This window comes from Coregonus lavaretus (genome assembly GCF_964263955.1).
Source record: "Coregonus lavaretus genome assembly, chromosome: 12".
Lineage (NCBI taxonomy): Eukaryota > Metazoa > Chordata > Actinopteri > Salmoniformes > Salmonidae > Coregonus > Coregonus lavaretus.
In genome coordinates, this window is record NC_139999.1 from 28,204,901 (window position 1) to 28,232,636 (window position 27,736).

The window sequence follows — 27,736 nt, forward strand, 5'->3', positions numbered from 1 at the left end:
TGGTAAAACATTTTATATCCAAAGCAAAACCAGAATGCCAGTTTCCCCTGACCAGTCGGCCAGAATCAGTGGAATACAGTGACATGGGGAGGGGGACAGCCACAGAGGGGACAACACACCACATTATCTGCAGACAAGCTCTTTAAAATGTTGGCTGGACAATATACACAAAAGTAAAACAATCTATTACAAACATTGGAGCAGGGTAAAGGCGAACTCTGGCAGACAGAGAGGAGGTCAGGTTTGTTCAAGGCTATGCCAACGCTATGGCAACAGAACTCCTCGTTGGTGGTTCTGAGTCCATCAGAAGGAAGTAGTCTAAATGGAAACCAAAGTTGGGGTCAAAAGAGGCACCATGAATGAAAATACCCCGCTCTTGTGATGCCTGGGTTTGGCTTGGTACCAGTACAGGCCATCTTCACATTCACAAAAATCGCAATTAAAACTTAATACAATCAAATAAATCACCTCTCAACTTAGTCTCTGGCTCCAATTTCTATAGGTTAAAAAATAGAAACAATCCCAATCAATATAAAAATGACATCTTACTGTAAATGTACATGATCTTCTCATTTCTTCAAAGCCTGGTGAAATTTGAATAATTCTTTACACAAAGAGAAGTATAGAATATGTCTCCCCACTGGTCGTACACTGTCACGCAAGTGGCTTAAATACTGTCACTTTTAAATGGCTCTTAGAGAAAAAGGTACTTTAGGAATAAAATAAAAAGGACAAATACAAATAAAATACATTTTAAGTGGCTTAGTGGCATAAAACTGAAAATTCGTTCATGTACAAAGTCAATGAAATAATATAGGTTCCAGTGCTTTGGGAGATAAAATAAAACAACATACTATAATAAAGAATACAAACCAATACCTTTTAAATCATCACCATGTCTTCCTTTTTTTCTGCACTGATCATAAGCCATATCAAATCCAAGAACTGCCCCCAGTCCCTCACCCAAATCTGGAAGTCATTTGTTTACCTGTAGTTTATTTATGTATTGTACGGCCGTAGTTTGGTTTCTACAGAGTTGATTTGGTTTATACCTGGTGAGTGTGTGTATTTTAACCTGGTTGACCCAAAGCTGGCAGTTCTACAAGCACAGACTGGGTGAGGTACTGAAGTCTTGATCAAAGTCTTGATTTGAACACAGCCTCAAGGCACACTGCTGTGTGTGTGTTACAGTGGAGACTACGACATTACTGGGTTATCTGAGCCAATCTCTATGACTGCTCCTCCCTCTCCTAACCATACAGTACAACATACTAAAACACAACCCTCTCCTTCCCTCTCCCCACTCCACACTCTCCATCTCCATCTCAGCCAGAGAGAGTGGGGCTTCAGGTGGCTAACACAAGGCACATTGGCAGGTTTGGGTCAGGGCTACAGAAGATCCTGAGTTGCTACATAGTGGCACTACTTATAACCCTGTGGAGCTACATTTCACCCTAAGTTGCTACAGAACCCCTTGCATCGCTACAACACCTCACAAACAGGGCCAAACCATCTCTCCTCAACGTTCAGAGTTCACACTGGGGCCAGAGGTCATGGAGTAGACTTGGCAGTACCCTAAAGGCTAAAGGTCATAGGTCACACAGGAGATGGCAGTAGCTTGCAGACTAAAGGTCATGGCAGTGTGTTTTACAAAGTAAGGGGTCTAGGACTGTGTGTCACACTGTGTCTCAAACCTTTATCAGTGCCTCACATATTTCCCTTCAAATAACAGGGGCCCTTCTGTGTTAGAGTGAACTAGAAGCTGTCTGTGCTGTGTGTGTGTGTGTGTGTGTAATAGATTGTTTATCATTCAGAGGTGCTCTGATATTTACAGTGGTAGGACACAATTATTTCAATCCGAAACGTGGATTTCATTTCTCATATTGCTGTTGAATGTGTATCTATGCGAGTGCTAAGAAAGGGTGTGCATCTATGAGAATGTCGAGTGTGTGTGTGTAAGTGTGAGTACAGTATCTGTGTGTGTGTGAGGGAGTTTGGAGTGCAAATGTATGCTGGCAGGGTTGTTGAACAGAGCATAAGCATATCACGGTATATCACTGCTCTGGGTGTATGTCCAGTGTGTGTACTTTGCGTACCATATGTGTGTGTGTATATTATGTGTGTGGTTCTACAGTGTGTATGTGTGTGTGTGTATACTCCATCTACAGTATATCTGCATCCTCTATGCTGAAGCTGGATCTGCGGCTGGAGTCGACCGAGGCCTCAGGGGACATGGCAGAGAGCAGGGGGTCTCCACCCAGAGGAGACAGGGGCTCGTCCATCATCAAGAAGCCCAGCTCGCCTCTCCTTCCCTGGGTACCCAGGCCGCCCAGCTCCCCTAGCCCCGACAGGCCCTCTGGGAAGCCAGGCACCCCGTCACACAAGTCCAGCGACTGGGCAAAGTCAAAGGGCTGGGAACTGCCCACGGCTGGGTACTGGAGGGGAAGCTGTGGCTGGAGGTGAGGGGGGAGAGGGGGCAGCTGCATGGGCTGGCCCTGCTGGGGCTGGAGATGGTGGGACTGGGGGTGGGGGAGGTGTTGCTGGCCCTGGGCCTGAGCCTGGTGCTGGTGCTGTGCCTGCTGCTGGTGGAGCTTCTCCTCAGGGCTGGTTTCCTGTTTGACGTAGGAACCCATCAGGTCACCAGAACCCATCCCAGAGGGAGAGGAGCTGGGGAGGCCGTGCAGACGAGCCTGCATCTCTAACTCCTACACACAGACAGAGCAGGGAGAAAGCGAGAGAGATGATGAACTGTATGGCACAGCATTCTAAAGCTCATACATGCTCTTTAATGTGTGTACTGTATGCGTGTGTGACAGAGTGTGTGTTGCACAAATGAATGTGTGTGTGCGTTACCTGGATGCGCAGCCACAGCTGTTTGTTGGCCATCTCCATCCTCTTGAAGTTGTTCTCCACCTCTCTGGTCCTCTGCATGTCCTTCTGCATCCGCTTGATGTACTCTACTGATGCCCTCAGAATAGTGCCCTTATTCCAGCGCACGTCCCTATAGAACATTACAGAAGAACACCTTTAGAAGTATCTCATTTGTTTCTGATGACCATAGTTTAGTTGCACATAGGCAAGAAGAAGCCCACGTAAGTATACATCTTCTGCTAACACAGATACAAAAAGCAACATACCACTTAGACATAGAAGAACAAATAACAACACACAGTGAAGCGAGGTGACTTACAGGTCATTGGTTTTGGGGATCATACCGCCCAGCTCTTTAATCCGGTCGTTGATGTTGAACCTCCTCCTTCTCTCAACTAAACCATAGGAAAAGAGGCAACAATGAGAGGAGAGGAGAACATGGGAAAATGTGTTGCAACAATGGCATTCGGAATTTCATGTGAGGCAGTCCACCTTCGACAACCCAAGAACATGAACACAAATGCATGCACGTACGCAGGCACACACTGAGGTGACTTTATACTCTGGCTGTTATTGCTGGCTTTGTGCAGCATAGCCATAATAAAGAGTTATAGTGTAAATGAGTAGATGAGTGTTTGTCAGATTGGAGGTTATAAACAGACAGATACAGAGAGAGAGAGAGAGAGAGAGAGAGAGGAGAGAGAGAGAGAGAGAGAGAGAGAGAGAGAGAGAGAGAGAGAGAGAGAGAGAGAGAGAGAGAGAGAGAGAGAGAGAGAGAGAGAGAGAGAGAGAGAGATACAGACAGAGAGAGATACAGACAGAGAGAGATACAGACAGAGAGAGATACAGAGAGAGAGATGTACAGCGAGATACAGAGAGATACAGACAGAGAGAGAGATACAGAGAGCGAGTGTGAGAGAGAGAGATACAGAGAGCAAGGGAGAGAGACACAGAGAGAAAGAGAGAGAGATACAGAGAGCAAGAGAGAGAGAGAGAGAGATACAGAGAGCGAGCGAGAGATGCAGAGAGAGAGCGAGAGATACAGAGAGAAGAGATACAGAGATACAGAGAGAGAGATACAGAGAGAGAGATACAGAGAGAGAGCGAGAAAGAGAGAGCGAGAAAGAGAGCGAGAGAGAGAGCGAGAGAGAGAGCGAGAGAGAGCGATCATTGTTGTTTATTTTACTTTTATTTATTATCTATTTCACTTGCTTTGGCAACGTAAACATTGAAATCAAGATACAGAGAGAGATACAGAGATAGAGAGCGATACAGAGATAGAGATAGAGAGCAAGAGAGAGAGAGAAGAGAGAGAGAGGAGAGAGAGAGAGGAGAGAGAGAGAGAGAGAGAGAGAGAGAGAGAGAGAGAGAGGAGAGAGAGAGAGAGAGAGAGAGAGAGAGAGAGAGAGAGAGAGAGAGCAGAGAGAGAGAGAGAGAGAAGAGAGAGAGAGAGGAGAGAGAGAGAGAAAAGAGAAAGAGAGAGACAGAGTGAGGTCTGGGGTCCGCTCACCAACCAAGAATTCACAAAATGGGACAAACACCAAATTGAGACTCTGCATGCAGAATTCTGCAAAATATCATCAGTGTACAACGAAAAACGACAAATAATGCATGCAGAGCAGAATTAGGCCGATACCCACTAATTATCAAAATCCAGAAAAGAGCCGTTAAATTCTATAACCACTTAAAAGGAAGCGATTCCCAAACCTTCCATAACAAAGCATCACCTACAGAGAGATGATCTTGGAGAAGAGTCCCCTAAGCAAGCTGGTCCTGGGGCTCTGATCACAAACACAAACAGACCCCACAGAGCCCCAGGACAACTACACAATTAGACCCAACCAAATCATGAGAAAACAAAAGAGAATTACTTGACACATTGGAAAGAATTAACAAAAAAACTGTGCAAACTAGAATGCTATTTGGCCCTAAACAGAGAGTACACAGTGGCAGAATACTTGACCACTGTGACTGACCCAAACGTAAGGAAATCTTTGACTATGTACAGGCTCAGTGAGCATAGCCTTGCTATTGAGAAAGGCCACCGTAGGCAGACCTGGCTCTCAAGAGAAGACAGGCTATATGCACACTGCCCACAAAATGAAGTGGAAACTGAGCTGCACTTCCTAACCTCCTGCCAAATGTATGACCATATTAGAGATACATATTTCCCTCAGATTACACAGATCCAAAGAATTTGAAAACGAACCCCAATTTTGATAAACTCCCATATCTATTACAGTGGGGAGAAAACAAGTATTTGATACACTGCCGATTTTTGCAGTTTTCCTACTTACAAAGCATATAGAGGTCTGTCATTTTTATCATAGGTACACTTCAACTGTGAGAGACGGAATCTAAAACAAAAATCCAGAAAATCACATTGTATGATTTTTAAGTAATTAGTTGGCATTTTTATTGCATGACATAAGTATTTGATCACCTACCAACCAGTAAGAATTCCAGCTCTCACAGACCTGTTAGTTTTTCTTTAAGAAGCCCTCTGTTCTCCACTCATTACCTGTATTAACTGCACCTGTTTGAACTCATTACCTGTATAAAAGACACCTGTCCACACACTCAATCAAACAGACTCCAACCTCTCCACAATGGCCAAGACCAGAGAGCTGTGTAAGGACATCAGGGATAAAGTTGTAGACCTGCACAAGGCTGGGATGGGCTATAGGACAATAAGCAAGCAGCTTGGTGAGAAGGCAACAACTGTTGGCGCAATTATTAGGAAAATGGAAGAAGTTCAAGAGACGGTCAATCACCCTCTGTCTGGGGCTCCATGCAAGATCTCACCTCGTGGGGCATCAATGATCATGAGGAAGGTGAGGGATCAGGCCAGAACTACACGGCAGGACCTGGTTCAATGACCTGAAGAGAGCTGGGACCACAGTCTCAAAGAAAACCATTAGTAACACACTACGCCGTCATGGATTAAAATCCTGCAGCGCACGCAAGGTCCCCCTGCTCAAGCCAGCGCATGTCCAGGCCCGTCTGAAGTTTGCCAATGACTATCTGGATGATCCAGAGGAGGAATGGGAGAAGGTCATGTGGTCTGATGAGACAAAAATATAGCTTTTTGGTCTAAACTCCACTCGCCGTGTTTGGAGGAAAAAGAAGGATGAGTACAACCCCAAGAACACCATCCCAACCGTGAAGCATGGAGGTGGAAACATCATTCTTTGGGGATGCTTTTCTGCAAAGGGGACAGGACGACTGCACCGTATTGAGGGGAGGATGGATGGGGCCATGTATCGCGAGATCTGGCCCAACAACCTCCTTCCCTCAGTAAGAGCATTGAGATGGGTCGTGGCTGGGTCTTCCAGCATGACAACGACCCGAAACACACAGCCAGGGCAACTAAGGAGTGGCTCCGTAAGAAGCATCTCAAGGTCCTGGAGTGGCCTAGCCAGTCTCCAGACCTGAACCCAATAGAACATCTTTGGAGGGAGCTGAAAGTCTGTATTGCCCAGCGACAGCCCCGAAACCTGAAGGATCTGGAGAAGGTCTGTATGGAGGAGTGGGACAAAATCCCTGCTGCAGTGTGTGAAAACCTGGTCAAGACCTACAGGAAACGTATGATCTCTGTAATTGCAAACAAATATTTCTGTACCAAATATTAAGTTCTGCTTTTCTGATTTATTAAATACTTATGTCATGCAATAAAATGCAAATTAATTACTTAAAAATCATACAATGTGATTTTCTGGATTTCACAGTTGAAGTGTACCTATGATAAATATTACCGACCTCTACATGCTTTGTAAGTAGGCAAACCTGCAAAATCGGCAGTGTATCAAATACTTGTTCTCCCCACTGTAGGTGAAATACCACAGTGTGCCATCACAGCAGAAAGATGTGTGACCTGTTGCCACAAGAAAAGGGCAACCAGTGAAGAACAAACACCATTGTAAATACACCCATATTTATGTTTATTTATTTTCCCATTTGTACATGAACTATTTGCACATTGTTACAACACTGTATATATACATAATATGACATTTGAAATGTAATGATCCTGGGTGACAGCCAGGCGACTAGAGGGAGGAAAGGACAGTAGCATTCCTGCAGCTTATTGTGTCCCGCAAACTACTACTACTCACACACACACACACACACACACACACTACACATTTACACCCTAAAAAACAAGTGTGACAGGCAATTAGACTTTAGTGCCAGAGCAGCAGAAAGCTGTGGGTTAACCATCCACCTTGTGGGTTGTCCTGTATCAGCTGAATTACCACTGTGTGTGTGTGTGTGTGTGTGTGTGTGTGTGTGTGTGTGTGTGTGTGTGTGTGTGTGTGTGTGTGTGTGTGTGTGATTGAGAGAAAGACAGAAAGAGATAGAGAGAGAGGTGTACTTTAAACAGAGAGATAGTAAAAAGGAGAGGGATGTTGAAAAAGTGCAAACTCATTCATATTGTGTTTTTGCAAGGGAGAAAGATAGGGAGGGAGAGAGAGAGAGAGGCAGAGAGAGAGAGAGAGGGGGAGGGGTCAGAATAAACTCACTCAGGTTGTGGTTGTCTTTCTTCTGTCTCTCCTTGGCCATCGCACGGGCTTCTGCATCTTGACAAAAACAACAAGCAATGAACTAACACTGTCCCCACCCAACACATCAACACTAAAAACTATCGTCTGTCAAAAAAAACAACGAATAACTGAAGTATAGAATGAGATCCGTGTTCTTGTGGACCAGAGAGGCATGTGTCTGGAGAGAGTGTAGGTGTTAATCCACACTTCTAATACATCTGCTTTTCCCTATGAGACGGTATGTCCTGTGAAACATTACTAAAGGAAACCTGAGCTGATTGATGCAACTCACAGGCTGGCCCTCACAAACACACACGCCAGCGCAAACGGGTGTGAAATGACACATTACAGTACAAATGTGTGTAAAACTCTGTTCCATAACATCTTAACAGTCATGCCATGAACACACTGGGATATTTATGTGGTGCGATCTCCTCTGCCGAGTGTGAAGCATGCATATTTATTTTGGTGTGTTTGTGAAATGTGCATTTGGATGTGCATGTGTGAAAGAATGTATAGTGAGTGTGACTTCTGTTTACAGTTTGGGGTCATAGAGAGTTTGAAGATCATGGTGGAGGCTCACTTTAACTCACTCAATTTAGGAAATTAATTGAGATTCAGTTCATGCCTGGGATACAGTATTTCCCCCTAACTGTCAATGAGGAGCTAATTTACTTAATTGAATTCCATCGCAGCAGAAACTAAATTCAATGAACCCGTAGTTTTGAGAAAAATATACCCTGCAGAGGAGGCTGGTAGGATGTGCTGTAGGAGGACGGGCTCATTGTAATGGCTAGAATGGAATAATGGAACGGAGTGAAACGTGGTTTCCATGTTTGATACCGTTCCATTAATTCCATTCCAGCCATTACAATGAGCCCGTCCTCCTATAGCTCCTCCCACCAGCCTCCTCTGATACCCTGGTAACCATGGATTTGGAACTGCTGGTTTCCTTCCTTTCCTCAGCATCTGATTGAGACCTGGGAAACCAGGTGGGAAAACTTGTAGTAAACCATTTTGGCCTGCAGTTCTCTTTGATTGGTTGCCATTTCTCTGAAAGTTGTAAATGTCTGAGAGCTGTGTGGTTGCTGTGTGTCTAAGCTTGTCTCTGATTGGTTGCCATGGCTGTGCGTGCGGCTGTGATTGGTCCTACCCGTCAGCTCTCGTTTGATGGCCAGGTTGGCAGGGCAGGAGTTGCTGGTCATGGCGATGGTTTGACCGGTCATCCCAGGGCCCGTGTACACGTCCAGGTGACTGCTGGACAGAGGGAGCTGGGGAGAACACACACACATCAGAATGAGCACCGCATAACCTACATTCCACTCTATAATATCAATAACACAGAGGATTTGTCACTAGGGTCACTCTCTTTGTGAGATTGGAATACATGGGAAATAAGAGAATCAATAGATGTTTCCCAGAAGAAATTGAAGGGTTAAGCAGGGGTTATGCATGCTAATACTTCAGATGAAGTATATTCAGTAAATCTCTTACAAATGACTAGTCACTTACTCTCCTATCAAGTTCAATGAAGAATGGGTTCCAACAATGACACCAAGCACATCCTTCAGATGGGGAAATTATAGTTAGATACACTATCCTTACAAGCCATCTTATTTTCAGGGCAGTTTAGACCCCACTTTAACCCCTTGTGGTTGTTTGATAGCCTGATACACAACATAATTCAGGAAACCATGCATGAAACACAACCTTTTTTCTCCATAAACACTGTTTCCTGAGATTGACAGCGCGAGACTGAGCGAGAGACAGAGACAGAGAAAGAGACAGAGAGAAATACATATGTCCCTCAGATTACACAGACCCACAAAGAATTCGAAAACAAATCCAATTTTTATAAACTCCGAAATCTATTGGGTGAAATATCACAGTGTGCCATCATAGCAGCAAGATTTGTGACCTGTTGCCACAAGAAAAGGGCAACCAGTGAAGAACAAACACCGTTGTAAATACAACTCATATTTATGTTGAATTAGTTTCCCTTTTGTACTTTAACTATTTGCACATTGTTACAACACTGTATATAGTGTGTAATGTTTACTGTTCATTTTTTATTACACTTTCGCTTATTATCTATTTCACTTGCTTTGGCAATGTAAACATGTTTCCCATGCCAATAAAGCCCTTTGAATTAAAATGAGAAAGAGAGACAGAGAGAATAGAAGACAGAATGGTGAAGTCGGTGTCTCCTGGGAGTTTATTGGCGTCATATTGTGCGTAACCCTGGTTATCCCTCTGAGCCTGAGGGAACTTTATAAACACACAGTGTTTTACATGTTTAGTGGATGGCTGTAAAGAGCAGATAGCAGAAGATAACAGGCCAATATCACACCTGGAAACTACTGCCTCTAACTACCTCTGCTCTGACAGACACACAATCATTGACTATCGGTCCATCTCTCTTATCATCTCTATAGCTTTATTCTCTCACCATATCTCTAACCCAGCCTCTGTTTGGAAGACTAGCGGTCTCCTCTGTAGAGCTTGTGTAGAGGTTGTTTAGCTGTTACGTAGCAGGCCCTATGGGTTACTACTAGTCAAGCACCCTGTTAAGGGATTTGATGATGAAACGTCCAATAATAAAGAAACACTGGAATTTCACACAAGAGGATGTGGCTGAATATCTCCTTTGCAATACTAATGAGGCTTGACAGATAAGAGAGGTAGATACCTTATCACAGACTACTGAAGAGCAGCCAGGTCTCACACACACACATGCACACAGTTAAACTACAGGCTCAAAAACAGACCGCTATGTGGACTGAGACCTCCGATCACTCATCAAGCAAACAGATCTACACCTGATCAAAAGGAAATTACATCTTCAATAGAGTCTTCCACTCCTTTATCTTAAACCCAGGACATTAAAGTTAAGAGTTAGGTGTAACCCTCTCCTCACCTTGTCCCTTCCTCCTCCCACCCCGTTTCAAACTTCCACACCCTTCCTCTCACCCCGGATGCTTTAGTCTCGAACCCCTCTGACTGTCTCCTATCATACAGCATGACCTGGAACTATCCATTTTTAACAAACTCTCATACACACTCTCAGGTCAGTCATGCCTGGTATTCTCTCGGCGGCGTTCCCAAGCTTTCCTTAAACTCCCAGATTCCACAGATTCCAGGGAGTTTACCGTGATAATCCTGCTCACGGATTAGCAGATGAGTTTAATTCATTAGGGGGAAAACTCAGTGTTTAAGGAAAGTTATCGAGGAAATAACCTCCCAAAGCAGAGAGGAGATTTGTAAAGTAACTAACATTAGTCCTGAGGGATCTCATTATACACATCTCAGCAGAGCACAGGGACCTTGACCAGAGAGAGAGAGAGAGAGAGAGAGAGAGAGAGAGAGAGAGAGAGAGAGAGAGAGAGAGAGAGAGAGAGAGAGAGAGAGAGAGAGAGAGAGAGAGAGAGAGAGAGAGAGAGAGAGAGGAGATACAGAGAGAGATACACAGAGAGAGAGAGATATATAGAGAGAGAGATACAGAGAGAGAGAGATACAGAGAGAGAAAGATACAGAGAGAGATACAGAGAGAGAGAGAGATACAGAGAGAGAGAGATACAGAGAGAGAGAGATACAGAGAGAGAGAGATACAGAGAGAGATATACAGAGAGAGAGGAGAACAGCATAACTGTTTAGAGGCCTGTATATTAAGTCAGACTCTACAGAACAAAAAAAAACAAGCACATCTTTCTTCGCTGATTTGTTGCACATCTGGTGCAAAATTGTAGCAATGCGATGGGAATACCTTATCACCCTCACCATCAATCCTCCATACAGAGAGCTGAATCCATGCACAGAGCCACTCTATGATACACACACACATTATACCACTGTCCTGGCATTCAAATCACACCGCTCAGTTTAGCTCCTTGAGGGCCAGTCAATAGCCAAATAGCTAAATCTAATCAATGGCTATGATATTGAATATTATGTAATCACACACACAGTCAACACACACACACACAACAAAACACAACACAATACACACAGTACTGAGTGATCAAGAGCCAATCAACTGAACCAGGATCACCAAGAGATAAACCCAGAGAATGCCATACTATTCCACTCAGACACATTGTGCTGAAACACACACAAATACACACACACACACACACACACACACACACACACACACACACAGACACAGCTGGGATAGAGCAGAGAGACAGGGGAGAAGCCAGCAGTGACCTTCACTCTGTCACGCCAGGCAGTTAATGTCCCATGCAGTCTTCTCTCTAACGGCCGAGCGTCTCCCTCACTGGAAGTTTGCCCACAGCGATAGGGCTCAGCTCAACCGCTCCCATATCAACGTGCTGCTTCCTCCCAGCCTCCAGCCTGCAGCACCAGCCCCATTGGCCCGAGGGCAAGACTCATCCCCTAATCAGAGACCCGAGGCTGGGAGTTAGAGCTGACCCGCCCAGCCCCAGCCCTCCAGAGAGGGGGCATGGGGGAGGGGGGCATAACTCACTACTGACCAAGATGGGGGAACAAATACACAAACCTCATATTTCCCAGCCACACACACAAACCAGAGTGCAGACCTCTTACCAGTTGGATCTGTTCCCCATCTATCACCTCCACGACGGCATACGTCTTATTCATCTCCTTCATCCTTTCCTCCTTCTCTGGGCCTGTGCACTCTCCCTCTCCCTCTCTCACACTTACTCACTGACTCGCTCCAGCCCTCCTCAGAGACTAACCAATCTCACCAAATCCCTCTCTCTTCTACCTCTCCGCTATACAGTGAACTTTCCCCTAACTGGACTTTCAGCCTGTTTTTCCCTCTCACAAATTACCCTCATCCCCCATTCCCCTCCTCCTTCTCCTCCACCTCTCCTCCTTCCCTCTTCCTCCCTTTCCAAATGCCTTGTAAACAAGTTGTACTCTAACTGGCGGTGGTTTAATTGTTAATTTGAAGCCATTCCATTAAACACAGAGCTCTGCGCTTCTGCTTGAAGAAAGACGCTCTCGGACCACTGACTTTTTTAGGGCTAGGAATGCCACTCTTTCGAAACCGCAGCACTTCACATCCTTTAAGACAACTGAAGGTTTCCCCTGGGGTGGGAAGGCAGCAGCACCAGACAGCTGATTGAAGCTAATATAGATCAGCAGTTATTCATTAAACATTGAGGAACAAAACAGCCACAGGCCCACTGCCTCCCGGCCAACATCAAATATCAGCCATTTTGAAGTTTGGTAAGCTTCATGCAACAGCAACAACAACAGTAGCAAAACAGCAACAGTAGTTATCAGATAGGACACAAACATACAGAGGAGTCTGTAGCTAAAGATGGAGAGATTCTGATAAACGGAACAAGGAGTCTCTTTCTCCCCTCAGAGCCCAGTCACAGCCTCAGTACTGATGAGTCGGCATAATCACCCCATTGACTCACACAGGGAGGGGAAGACAGGGACCAAAATAGAACAGAGAGGGGTAAGACAGGGGTGAGAGGTGAGAGACTTTTTAGAGAGGTAGATAGGGACAGAGAGGGGTGAGAGAGGGGTAGAGAGGAACAGGGAGAGGCAGAAAGTGGTGAGAGATGAGTAGAGGAAGGTAAAGAGGAGTAAGAAAAGTGCAGAGAGGGTACAGACCTAAAATAGCCCACTGGAAGACTGATCATAAACTATACTGAACCAAAATATAAACGCAACATGTAAAGTGTTGGTCCCATGTTCCATGAGCTGAAATAAAATATACAGGTGTGACGTATCAAGAAGATGATTAAACAGTATGATCCTTACACAGGTGCACCTTGCGCTGGGGACAATAAAAGGCCACTCTAAAATGTGCAGTTTTGTCACACAACACAATGCCACAGATGTCTCAAGTTTTGAGGGAGCGTGCAATTGGCATGCTGACTGCAGGAATGTCCACCAGAGCTGTTACCAGAGAATTGAATGTTCATTTCTCTATCATAAGCCACCTCCAACGTCGTTTTAGAGAATTTGGCAGTACGTCCAACTGGCCTCACAACCACAGACCATGTGTAACCACGGCAGCCCAGGACCAGGTGGCTGGTCTCAGACAATCCCTGGGCTGCCGTGGTCCACGACCCCCAGGACCACGGCAGCCCAGGGATTGTCTGAGACCAGCCACCCAGACAGCTGAGGAAACTAAGGAGTATTTCTGTCTGTAATAAAGCTATTTTGTGGGGAGTAACTCATTCTGATTGGCTGGGCCTACCTGGCTCCCAACTGGGTGGGCCTATGCCCTCCCAGGCCCACTCATGGCTGCACCCCTGCCCAGTCATGTGAAATCCATAGATTACGGCCCAATTAATTAATTTCAATTGACTGATTTCCTTATATGAACTGTAACTCAAATCGTTGAAATGGTTGCATGTTGCGTTTATATTTTTGTTCAGTATATTAGTCCTATCTATCCATCTCAACACCCCTTCACCTAATCCACCTAATCTCTTGAATATGCATTTCAACCCAGTTCAAAAGTGTTCAATCCTTGACAATCCCACCCAGGTTGAAAATGACAAATGTGAAAATGCTAACATGTTAGCCCTAAGGTGCAAAAACGGTCTATAGGTACATAGTGACTGTATGGTATAATACTTACTGTGTTGGACATCTGAACAGGGTCGATATACTGCTGGATGTCATCATAGCTCGACTGCATGCTGATGATGTCATCGATGACCTCATCCATCTGTGCCAGGAACAACATTTACATTTTACATTTACGTCATTTAGCAGACGCTCTTATCCAGAGCGACTTACAGTTAGTGCATACATTATTCTTAAGGAGGGAAAAACTGTTTAAATACTTGTGTAGTACTTATCTTACATTCATGTACACTTAGACCAGTGATGCCAAATAATATACAGACAGACCAAGGCAGCCATGTTGTGCAAACTGAGTTGATCAACTTCATTATCACGTGAGACATTTCTTCCAGATAAGTACTACACATTGGTGGTGAATGAAGTTCCCTATTTAATATGCAATGCATTAACACTGAAGTGTGAACCAGCTCTATGAAAAAAGGTTGTTAAAATGAATTATGACTTGTACGTGAACAGTTATCATTAACTTTTTATTGACCATCTCTTGCACCTTGCACAGTAAGCTTCTTCAATCCACAGTATGCACCTTGGTCGGACTGCAACATACGGAAAGGTCTATGTTTCTCTCTAACAGGACCAGAGCCTCTCAGCTGAGTAGTGTTGGTTAACTGTTCTGGTAACTGAGTTGAGGTTGAGGCTAGTTGAGGTTAACTAACTGTTCTGTTTGCCCGTTGTAGTTGAGGGATGCACTTCTGAACTCTACAGTTGCTGGTCTGCTCAGGTCTGTAGAAGATGCTGGTGAGGGACCACCCATACGTAAAAATGTATGCACACATGACTGTAAGTCGCTTTGGATAAAAGCGTCTGCTAAATGGCATATTATATTATTATTATTATTATATAAGTGAAGTTACATGCGTTGCTACGCCAGTGTGTGTGTGTGGACCAAAATCTGTGGGGTTCAAAGGGCGTTGCAGTGTGTGCTATCCCCCTGTCATGCGTTAAGCTGTAATTACTTTAGCAAGGCCATAATGGAGCATTTAAAGTGCAATGACAATCAGAGCTAGTTAGCCTCAGTTAGCTAACACAGCGACCTTTGGGTGCACACTGCTGTACAACACCTTTATAGAGCTGGTCCGGAGTCTGTGGATGACATCGAGATCAATAGCCAGTCTTTGCACACACACACACACAAACACAGCAGAGATGGTAGGGTGCAATCCATCATAATGAGGTGCAATGCTGTCATTATGATGCCTTCATAAACTGTAAAGAGAATATAATGTAATCCCTAAGCCCTCTCTTTATACAGGCTGGTAATCAAGTTGTATAGGAGATATTGCAGGGTTATATGTTCAATCCCACACCGTTCTAGGCTTTATGGACCAAGGGAATGTGTCCATGCTTTATGACATGTCTTGTTGAGATCGGGTCAAACCCCCTCAGAAATACAGAACAACACTTTCTCACAGATTATCACAGCTGAGACAGGCTTTTATGTTTGTCTAGACATGAGCTTTAGTACAAGAGCGTGTGCAAGTGTGTGTGTTTGTGTTGAGTGTGAGAGAGTATATCTGTGTTGTGATTGTGTGCATAAGTCGTTTCGCGTTTGCATCGGTGTGTTCATGAACTGTATGTATTCCAGCTGTCTCCAACCCAGTAGCTCTCCAGAATCGTTGGAGATCCCTGTGTGTATGTACTGTGTGTATGGATTGTGAGTGTGTGTGAGTGTGTATGGATTGTATGTGTGCAAGTGTGTGTGTAAGTACCTCGTGTACCTCGTTCTCGTGGCTGGAGCCGATGTTGAGCATGGCCATGGGGCTGTTGGGGGCGCTGTTTCCTGTGATGAGCTGCTCTGTACGGAGCCGGGGGGAGTGGAGAGGAGGGGGGGCCGAGGAAGAGGCCCCCGGGGGGGCCAGGGTGGGGGGAGGGGACGGCTGCACCACTCCTGTTACTGCATGCACCGTCTGCACAGAGAGGTGAGTATGAGAGAGAGAGTGTGTATGTGTTGAAGAAAGAGAGGGAGGAAGAGAGCGAGACAGACAGAAAGACCCAGAATGCGAGGTACCTGCTTGGTGGCATAGGTGGTGGAGAGGTACTCCTTCACCTGTTGTCTCTGGGACTGGCGGATGTGGTAGTCTGTAGGGTTCTCCAGGTGAGTCTGCACCTGAACACACACACACAAGTAACACACCACACCAAGAGATAAACACACAGTTCACATCATAATCAGACAAACTGCTCATCATATCAGACACATATTACTGAATTATCTCTGAACTATGTCAACCGCTTGATGTACCATTGTGTGCTGGTTGTCCATTGGTATGAGCCACAATGCCACAACAGTATGTTGTTCATGGAACCCCAACATTGTTACTGTAATCCTACAGTAGAGCTGTAGTAAAGCCTATAGTCCCCAGGCCTGACCAGGGAGGTAGGGGTAGTAATAGGGGGTAGAGTAGGGTAGAGTAGAGTAGAATAGGGTAGATTATGGTAGAGTAGAGTAGGGTAGGGTAGGGTATAGTAGAATAGGGTAGAGTAGAGTATAGTAGAGTATAGTAGAGTAGGGTAGAGTAGAATAGGGTATAGTAGAGTAGGGTAGAGCAGGGTAGATTATGGTAGAGTAGGGTAGAGTATAGTATGGTAGAGTAGGGTAGAGTGGAGTAGGGTAGAGTAGAGTAGGGTAGAGTAGTATAGAGTATGGTAGAGTAGGGTAGAGTAGAGTATGGTACACACTTACTTTGTGTGTGCATGCCTGTGAGTAAGTGTGGGTCTGTTTATTTACAGTTGAAAAACTGTCAGTGACATGTTGATATGGGCCCACAGGGACAAAACAGTAACAGCAGTCAGAGCTATTTGTCATACCTCATGTCTCGCTCTGTCAGAACAAATAAACTCCACATGCACTAAGTGAAAGGAATGACAGGAAGACTGATATAGTCTTCGACCAACAGTTGTCAACAGTAGAGGTGAAGATATAGAGCAGAGACTTCCTCACTACTTGGAGGAAGTTCATTTCTACATGTATGCATAATTCTAAACACCTACCTTCGCCTCCCCCAAAATGTACACACACACACAGTATGAACCCACCACACAGACAGAAACAGAAAGACACTGACAGAAAGACACTGACAAAGAGACAAAATGTACACTCCACTCACACACACTGATAAGAACATTCACTGTCATCTGTGGAATCAGGCAAAATGCCAGATAACCTTTATCTCCTGCTGTCAGTACAGTATCTTAATTCTGTCTGTCATATCTCTCCACACACACACACATAGCGTGCCATGTCATGATGAAGACTGATTCTCCGTCACCCTACCTTGTTGCTGTTCCACCGCATTTTATTCTCAGGTCTGTCTTTATCTCTGTATTTCTTTCCCTCTCTGTTTCTTTCTCTCAGTCTTTGCTGTATCCACCTCTATCCAGTCCAGTCCACCTAGCAGAACTGATCCAGCTCTGACCACCTCCACTGCACCCAGGAGGAGCTCAGTGAGGCTGGCTGGCTGGCTGACCCTCAGCAACACGTGAGTGGATTACCCCTTCTCCTAAATCCCCCTCTCTTTCTCTGCCTGAACCTCTCCCCTTTCTCTATCATCTCCAGTATGCATTCTCTTTTTCACCTACAGTGCCTTCAGAAAGTATTCACACCCCTTGCTTTTTCCACATTTTGTTGTGTTACAAAGTGGGATTAAAATTGACTGAATTGTCATTTTTTGTCAGTGATCTACAGAAAATACTCTGTACTGTCAAAGTGGAAGAATAATTGGAGTAAAGTAAAACAGTAATATATCTTGATTAGATAAGTATTCAACCCCCTGAGTCAATACATGTTACAATCACCTTTGCAGCGATTACAGCTGTGAGTCTTTCTGGGTAAGTCTCTAAGAGCTTTCCACACCTGGATTGTGCAACATTTGCACATTATTCTTTTCAAAATTCTTCAAGCTCTGTCAAATTGGTTGTTGATCATTGCTAGACAACAATTTTCAGGTCTTGCCATAGAATTACAAGCAGATTTAAGTCAAAACTGTAACTCAGCCACTCAGGAACATTCACTGCCTTCTTGGTAAGCAACTCCAGTGTAGATTTGGCCTTGTGTCTTAGGTTATTTTCTTGCGAAAAGGTGAATTAATCTCCCAGTGTCTGTCGGAAAGTAGACTGAACCAGGTTTTCCTCTAGGATTTTGCCAGTGCTTAGCACCATTGTGTTTATTTTCTATCCTGAAAAACCAATTACAAGCATACCCATAACATGATGCAGCAACCACTATGCTTGAAATATGGAGAGTGGTACTCAGTAATGTGTTTTATTGGATTTGCCCCAAACATAACACTATGTATTTAGGACAAAAAGTGAAATTGCTTTGCCACATTTTTTGCAGCATTACTTTAGTGCCTTGTTGCAAACAGGATGCATGTTATGGACTATTTTTATTCTGTACAGGTTTCCTTCTTTTCACTCTGTCAATTAGGTTAGTGTTGTGGAGTAACTACAATGTTGTTGATCCATCCTCAGTTTTCTCCTATCACAGCCACTGTTTTAAAGTCACCATTGGCCTCATGGTGAAATCCCTAAGTGGTTTCCTTCTTCTCCGGAAACTGAGTTAGGAAGGATGCCTGTATCTTCGTAGTGACTGGGTGTATTGATACACCATCCAAAGTGTAATTAATAACTTCACCATGCTCAAAGGGATATTCAGTGTCGTCTTCTTAAATTTTTACCCATCTACCAATAGGTGCCCTTCTTTGCGAGGTATTGGAAAACCTCTCTGGTCTTTGTGGTTGAATCTGTTTGAAATTCACTGCTCGACTGAGGGACCTTACAAATAACTGTGTGTGTGGAGTACAGGGATGAGGTAGTCATTAAAAAACCATCTTAAACATCATTATTGCACACAGAGTGAGTCCATGCAAAAGTTAAGGGGTGTGAATAATTTCCATTTTTGCTTTTCCCTTCTCTATAGCCTCTCTTCATCTCCCCTCTTGGCACGCTGCACTTCTAATGAATTTAAGTTTGTGCTGCTGCTGCAGATCAAACTAAAGTTCCCTTTTAAGTTTTTCCGCCTGAATCTTTCCCTCCCGTCAACCCCGCCTCCCTCTGATGTGGGTGTTGACTGATGTGGGTGTTGAGTGAATGTGCGCAATCCCTGAGGACACAAACACGCATGCGCGCACACACACACACACACCTACTCTCTATCTCTCAGTCTTACCTTGAGGACCTCAACAGGCACCTGCATGCTCTGGTAGTGTTGTGGAGCGTTGATGGCAGGGCTGGGTGCAGGGGCAGACATGCGCTGCTGTTGCATGTACTGCAGCGCCGCATTCTGCTGCAGTTGCCGCTCCCGCTGCTCCTCCTGCTGCAGCTGGTCTCGCATCAGCTGACAATACATACTTCAATCAGTCAGTCAATACATCAATCAGTCAGTCAGTCAATACATCAATCAGTTAGTCAGTCAATACATCAATCAGTTAGTCAGTCAATACATCAGTCAGTCAATACATCAATCAGTCAGTCAATACATAAATCAGTTAGTCAGTCAGTCAATACATCAAATCAGTCAGTCAGTACACCAATCAATCAGTCAGTCAGTCAAATACATCAATCAGTCAGTCAATACATGAATGAGACAGTCAGTAAATACATCAGTCATTCAGTCAGTCAATACATCAATCAGTTAGTCAGTCAGTACATCAACCAATCAGTAAGTCAGTCAATACATCAATCAGTCAGTCAATACATAAATCAGTTAGTCAGTCAGTCAATACATCAAATCAGTCAGTCAGTACATCAATCAATCAATCAGTCAGTCAGTCAAATACATCAATCAGTCAGTCAATACATGAATGAGACAGTCAGTAAATACATCAGTCATTCAGTCAGTCAATACATCAATCAGTTAGTCAGTCAGTACATCAACCAATCAGTAAGTCAGTCAATACATCAAATCAATCAGTCAGTCAGTACATCAATCAATCAGTCAGTCAGTCAAATACATCAATCAGTCAGTCAATACATGAATGAGACAGTCAGTCAATACATCAGTCATTCAGTCAGTCAGTCAGTCAATAAATACATCAATCAATCAGTCAATTAATACATCTACTGTATACAGTAATATTGTACATCTGTCTGTTAACCAATCAATTAACCAATAAATCAAATCAGTCCAAAATGTGTTTACCTGCAGCCGCAGCCCTATTCGTGAGGCCATGGCTGGGGGGCGAGGGGGGAGGGGGGGGCGAGCCGACGCAGACGCACTGCAGTCCAGCCCGAGAGAGTGAGGAAGCTGAGGGAAGAGGGAGAGAAAAGGTGGTGTTAGAATACTATGTTAGAAAGTCACACAGGTGCATCAGCTGTAAGGCCTCATGTGTCATGCCACTGTGGTCCCCGACGTCACCAACCCAACCATGTCCTTTTACCTTCTAATCATCTCAGTCAGACCTGGAAAACTAGACATTCAAGCACATGTATTACCAACTGATCAATTAGCGAATCAACAAGGATATAATCCACAACCACATCCCTCCAGGTCTGTCTGCACCCCTCTCAGGACACGTGGAACATAAAGTAAATGTACAATACAGTAGACTACAATACATCAGTCTGTTTATGCTGTATTAGCAGGTCATATGATGTCTGGCCAGTACATAAACGATCTAATGAATAACATCACTAAATGTGTCACTGAATCAGCCGAGGCTGCTCCTCCTCCTTGCTCGGGCAGGCTTCGGCGTTCGTCGTCCCCGGACTACTAGCTGGCACCGATCGATGTTTCGACGTTTGTCTAGTGTGTCCTAATTGTTTGCACCTGTTTCCCATTATGTTACATTGTATTCCCTTTTTAAACCCCTGTCTCACGTTTGTTGTTGCTCGGGTGTATGCGTATTGTTCCTCCCTGTTATGGAGGTTTTGTGTTGTATCTTTGGATTTACTGTGCATAGTAAAGTTTGTCTGCCAGTAGCTCGGTGTCCTGCGCTTGACTTCGCATTCTTCATACACGTCGCCCTGACAAAATGTTTTCATATCAGACACAGACAATGCCAAATATATTCACTGTCTGTTAACTAGCAGGGGGGACGAGAGGACAACTGGATCCCAGGTCACTCACTATCAGTACTGTCTATGTGTTCACATCATGTAACGTTAAAACATGTGAAAACATAATCAAGTGACTTTAATTAAACCAATGTCACTATGATGAACTACCTTGTCCCTTCGGTGTATGACTAGCACAGTAGCAAGTCTTTCAGCATGATAATACAGTAAGTCTTTAGGTGTCTTTCGAGTAGGTAAGGGCCCTATTAAATCATAGATACCTGGTCTGCAGGATAAGACAAAAACATAATCATATTTACATTTTGAAACTAAAAGGAATCTCAAGCGCATGTTACTTTTAATGCCTTTTCCTCACTGTGGTTTAGATTGAATAACACTGTGTATTAGGAGGCAGTGGAGGCTGGGTGGGGGGAGGTTTGGGGAGAAGGGAGGGGTAGGGTGGAGGTGTGGGCACATCAGACCAACCCCCTCCAGGCCCAAGCCCTGGGCCGAGGAGCATACCCATGGTTACCATTGGGGAAGTCATGTGGGAGTCATGTGGTCCGGTTGTTGTGTGGAGGTCATGTGAGCAGCCTTTGAGGGGGAACACCCTCACCATCGCCCACCTCCACACCCTTCCTCCCCCACCTCCAACCTACACTTCTCTCACTTTCACACCTTTCAGCAGTGTTAAAACTACTCCCGATATGGTGTTATTCTACTCTCTGGGACTGTTCCTTTCAGCCAAATGAAATGTAAGTCAATGTGAATAAAAGTGCAGCCGTGGCCTGAGAGTCTGTTTCTACCGGTTTTTCCAGATGCAGAATAAGAAGCCATGCCAGAGAGACATCAACCAATCAGAGCAGACTTCTCAACCTTCATCAGATACACAGGCCATATATGGGCATGGAGAGAGAGAAGGGAAAGAGAGAGAGAGAAGCTCATTGTGTGTGAGGTACAATAAGAATGGCAGCTCCTATTGAGAAGGACTGAGGCCGCCTGTTGTCCGCCGTGTACATTTCAGTGCCCGAAGGGCACACACTGCCCGCTTTGTGCCCACTGGCTGGTCCGCACGCACGTACACACAGCGTTTTGACTCCAAGAGCCATCTCTACTACAGCATGGCAGCAAAGCCTCAAACTACACACAGAGAACCAACACTTAACCAGGAACAGCCAAACACAAACTACTACTACATCAACTGCCACTACTGCTGCTACTATTAACACTATTATAACATTACTGCTACTATTAACACTATTACCACTACTGCTGCTACTATTATACCACTACAGCTGCTACTATTATACCACTACTGCTGCTACTATTATACCACTACAGCTGCTACTATTATACCACTACAGCTGCTACTATTATACCACTACAGCTGCTACTATTATACCACTACAGCTGCTACTATTATACCACTACAGCTGCTACTATTATACCACTACAGCTGCTACTATTATACCACTACAGCTGCTACTATTATACCACTACTGCTGCTACTATTATACCACTACAGCTGCTACTATTATACCACTACTGCTGCTACTATTATACCACTACTGCTGCTACTATTATACCACTACAGCTGCTACTATTATACCACTACTGCTGCTACTATTATACCACTACAGCTGCTACTATTATACCACTACAGCTGCTACTATTATACCACTACAGCTGCTACTATTATACCACTACTGCTGCTACTATTATACCACTACTGCTGCTACTATTATACCACTACAGCTGCTACTATTACACCACTACTGCTGCTACTATTATACCACTACTGCTGCTACTATTATACCACTACAGCTGCTACTATTATACCACTACTGCTGCTACTATTATACCACTACTGCTGCTACTATTATACCACTACTGCTGCTACTATTATACCACTACAGCTGCTACTATTATACCACTACTGCTGCTACTATTATACCACTACAGCTGCTACTATTATACCACTACAGCTGCTACTATTATACCACTACAGCTGCTACTATTATACCACTACTGCTGCTACTATTATACCACTACTGCTGCTACTATTATACCACTACTGCTGCTACTATTATACCACTACTGCTGCTACTATTATACCACTACAGCTGCTACTATTATACCACTACTGCTGCTACTATTATACCACTACTGCTGCTACTATTATACCACTACTGCTGCTACTATTATACCACTACAGCTGCTACTATTATACCACTACTGCTGCTACTATTATACCACTACAGCTGCTACTATTATACCACTACAGCTGCTACTATTATACCACTACAGCTGCTACTATTATACCACTACTGCTGCTACTATTATACCACTACAGCTGCTACTATTATACCACTACTGCTGCTACTATTATACCACTACAGCTGCTACTATTATACCACTACAGCTGCTACTATTATACCACTACTGCTGCTACTATTATACCACTACTGCTGCTACTATTATACCACTACTGCTGCTACTATTATACCACTACTGCTGCTACTATTATACCACTACAGCTGCTACTATTATACCACTACTGCTGCTACTATTATACCACTACTGCTGCTACTATTATACCACTACTGCTAATACTGCTACTATTAACAATATTATACCACTACTGCTGCTGCTATTAACACTATTCATGGGTTACACATTGCATCACAATATTACTGTGACTTGAAAACACAATGACATTTCTAAAGAAGGCCAATAATTAGTAGGAAAACCTTGTGCCATCATTTTGATGTCGCCAGATTGACTTTATATGCAGTATAACGTTAGCTAGCTAAGATTGAGGGGAAACCTCTAGATTTTAGCTAACTAATGTTAGCATTGCTAGTTATTTTTGACAAACTTTGCTAGCTAATGACAACATTGCCATCCATCTAAAGTAAATTTGACAACATGATGATGACGGCAAAGTAGTTTCCTACTAAATATGTGCCTACTTTAGCAATGTCATTGCATTCCCAAGGCCCTATAGTGTCATTTAGACGACACAGTCATTAGCCCCCGTTCTACTTTTGAGCATCAATATGGCTGCGGCGTCTTTAGACCGTTGATAACAATGGCAACGACGCGACCGAGTGACGGAGGTGCAACCCATGAATTATACCACTACTGCTGCTACTGCTAGAATAACACTATTATACCACTACTGCTGCTACTATTAACACTATTATACCACTACTGCTGCTACTATTAACACTATTATACCACTACTGCTGCTACTATTAACACTATTATACCACTACTGCTACTACTGCTACTATTAACACTATTATACCACTACTGCTGCTACTATTAACACTATTATACCACTGCTACTGCTACTATTAACACTATTATACCACTACTGCTGCTACTATTAACACTATTATACCACTACTGCTGCTACTATTAACACTATTATACCACTACTGCTACTATTAACACTATTATACCACTACTGCTACTATTAACACTATTATACCACTACTGCTACTATTAACACTATTATACCACTACTGCTGCTACTATTAACACTATTATACCACTACTGCTACTATTAACACTATTATACCACTACTGCTACTATTAACACTATTATACCACTACTGCTGCTACTGCTACTATAAACACTATTATACCACTACTGCTGCTACTATTAACACTATTATACCACTACTGCTGCTACTATTAACACTATTATACCACTACTGCTGCTACTATTAACACTATTATACCACTACTGCTGCTACTATTAACACTATTATACCTCTACTGCTGCTACTATTAACACTATTATACTACTACTGCTGCTACTATTAACACTATTATACCACTACTGCTGCTACTATTAACACTATTATACCACTACTGCTGCTACTATTAACACTATTATACCACTACTGCTGCTAATGCTACTATTAACACTATTATACCACTACTGCTACTATTAACACTATTATACCACTACTGCTACTATTAACACTATTATACCACTACTGCTACTATTAACACTATTATACCACTACTGCTACTATTAACACTATTATACCACTACTGCTGCTACTGCTACTATAAACACTATTATACCACTACATGTACTTCTAATTCTATCACATTCACTTCTGCAAATACACTATATTAGAAACATGAACTGACCAAGAAAAACTCCTGTCCACCATTACTACTACCACTACCTACACACTGACGGGCCCTGTGCTCATGCAGGTTCTCTCCTGCAACTCTAGTCTGTCCCATAGCTCTGAAGTACTTATAAGACAATCCTCACATCGCTGAACATCCAACTGACACAGACACAATGACTCTGGTTATATTTATAGGCCCTGACGAATTGGGTGATTACATTTTCAAACTCAAATTGGCTTGGCTAGGAATGCCAGCCAGAGAGGGACAAGTGCCTCTGTGTCCACTCCAAAAGTTTAGCTTAGCATGATGTTCTTTCCTGCACATCTTTGTGATCTAGTTGAGCTACATGTTAGCATGCTAATGATTTCAGCACATCTTAATGTAATCTAGCTGGTTTAGTTCAACATGCTAGTCTCCCAGCATGCTAGCTGACTTTCAGAAGCAAACCTTTGCGTGATATGGCTACGTTTATATTAGTTTAATGCTAATGCATGTTAACACTCTCAGCACATACTGTATCATGTTCAGTTCCAAATAGACCCTTTACTCCTACCCCAAGGTAAACGATTGGAAATATGATACGAAAATGGCAAAACTTCTGTCTGGTTGAGCTTCCTCACGGGACACTGGACACCACCTCAGTCAAAGCTCAGTGCTGCCAGTGCATTCTCTCACTCTCACACACACACACACACACACACACTCTGTTCACGCCCACCATGATGACATAGTTAATGAGGGATAAAAAGTATACTGAAAGCAGGCGCTTCCACACAGGTGTGGTTCCTGAGTTAATTAAACCATTAACATCCCATCATGCTCAGGGTGATGTATACAAATTCCCAGTTGGCCATTATTTTGCCTACCATGGCTAGAAGAAGAGATTCCAGTGACTTTGAAAGAGGGATCTCAAAGGAGCATAGGGGGTTTAAAGGGAGTGTTTGTGTCTCAGTCACCAGATCAACCCAATTGAACACTTATGGGAGATTCTGGAGAGCGTTTTCCTCCACCCTCAACAAAACACCAACTGGAATTTCTCATGGAAAAAATGGTGTCACGTCCCTCCAATAGAGTTCCAGAGACACTTGTAGAATCTATACGAAGGCACATTGAAGCTTTTCTGGCGGCTCATGGTGGGCCAACGGCCAATAAGACACTTGTTGGTGTTCTTTATTTTGGCAGTAATACATAGATTAATATACTGTACATAGGTAACTCTCTACTTCCCCTCTCCTGTTGCTGGTACACATGGTTTCATTTCCTTCCACATCTCATTTACTGACAAACCGCTACCCGGCAGCGGGTTCTCCCACATGGCCCTCCAGTTGCCTGGCATACACTCGGTTTTGCAGACATTATGACGCGGTTGGTGCACAAAGCAGCCATTGTGTGCCGGGCGCTGTGATGTCACAGTGGCTCGGCTTCAAAGCTCTCTCTCATCAGAGAGTGGGCGGGGACAGACAGGAGGAGGGCAGGGTCAGGGGTTAGAACTGAACTACACTACAGATTAGTCAAACACAAACACACATACGTTTACTCGCTCATATTCATGCTACACTTACGTACTAACATCAATACATGTGCACACAGGCACAAATACCTTACATTGTACAACCATGGGAATTAAACATACATTGTACACGTGCAGAGACGTACACACACACGGACACACAAAGACACACACAGACACACAGACAGACAGAACAGAAGCTGGAACATCAGCGCTCAGGTCAGGTTGTTAATGTGTGTATTTATAGTTCTGGTGGTGCCATAGCCACAAGCTCCTTATAAACGGCCATCCCACAGCAGCTAAATCAGGGCTGCACGCACACACACACACACACACACACACACACACACTTGATTTCACATACACACCCACACTCCTTATTACAGTCTCTGCCCAGGGCAGCAGCTAAATAAGGGACATGCTTATAACTGGATTGTGGGGAATCTGTGCCAGAGAATCAAAAGGCAGCTGTCTATTTCCATGGCAGGGACACAGCAACACTGCAGGAGGAAGAATGGGAGGATAGAAGGACACACACACTCCTGGAGGTACCCATATGAATGGAAGAATGAATATAGACAATAGAAGGACACACACAGTGAGACAACCACACACACGTGCGCACACACACACACACACACAGTGTGACATTGGTACAACAGTCTTCATGGAAGTTTAATACTGTCATGAATAGAAAAATGATATAGATGCTAGCACACACAGACACCTGTTTATATTTGAACATATAAAGGAAACCATTATATGATATGATAGGCTGGCTGGGTGGGTGCCAATTCATGATGTGACAAAGTGACAACAACTAACTCATCTTCGTGCACGGCATCAAAACGTGTTTAGATCAATGACAACTGTTTCCGGTCCCATCCTTTGATATTTATTCAATGCTCACAAATACTGTGTAAGATATTTGTATGAATAACACAAGCAAACAGAAGTATGAATGAAATGCTGCATGTTTACCTCACTCAGCATTACGTAGAGCGTGTGTCCATAAATGTGTGTCCAGTACAGAGTCTAGTAAGCTTACTGGAGTCTAATTAGC

The 27,736-nt window shown here is 43.8% G+C and overlaps 1 protein-coding gene across 3 annotated transcripts; it reads right to left on the reverse strand.

The window, feature by feature from the left end:
• Positions 1-27,736, reverse strand: tfeb (transcription factor EB). 3 transcript variants are annotated; one of them, XM_084173309.1, is made up of 11 exons: positions 27,655-27,736; positions 20,152-20,256; positions 19,180-19,347; positions 16,021-16,119; positions 15,731-15,919; positions 14,005-14,094; positions 8,569-8,686; positions 7,395-7,445; positions 3,191-3,266; positions 2,854-3,001; positions 1-2,705 (listed from the first exon to the last, which is right to left on the reverse strand). In XM_084173309.1, exons 1-11 carry the CDS (start codon positions 27,664-27,666, stop codon positions 2,163-2,165), a joined length of 1,599 nt encoding a protein of 532 aa, XP_084029435.1. In that variant the 5' UTR covers positions 27,667-27,736; the 3' UTR covers positions 1-2,162. The 3 variants fall into 3 exon arrangements, with proteins under 3 accessions (XP_084029435.1, XP_084029434.1, XP_084029433.1); XM_084173308.1 differs by having other exon boundaries at positions 15,722-15,919; XM_084173307.1 differs by having other exon boundaries at positions 7,395-7,451; positions 15,722-15,919.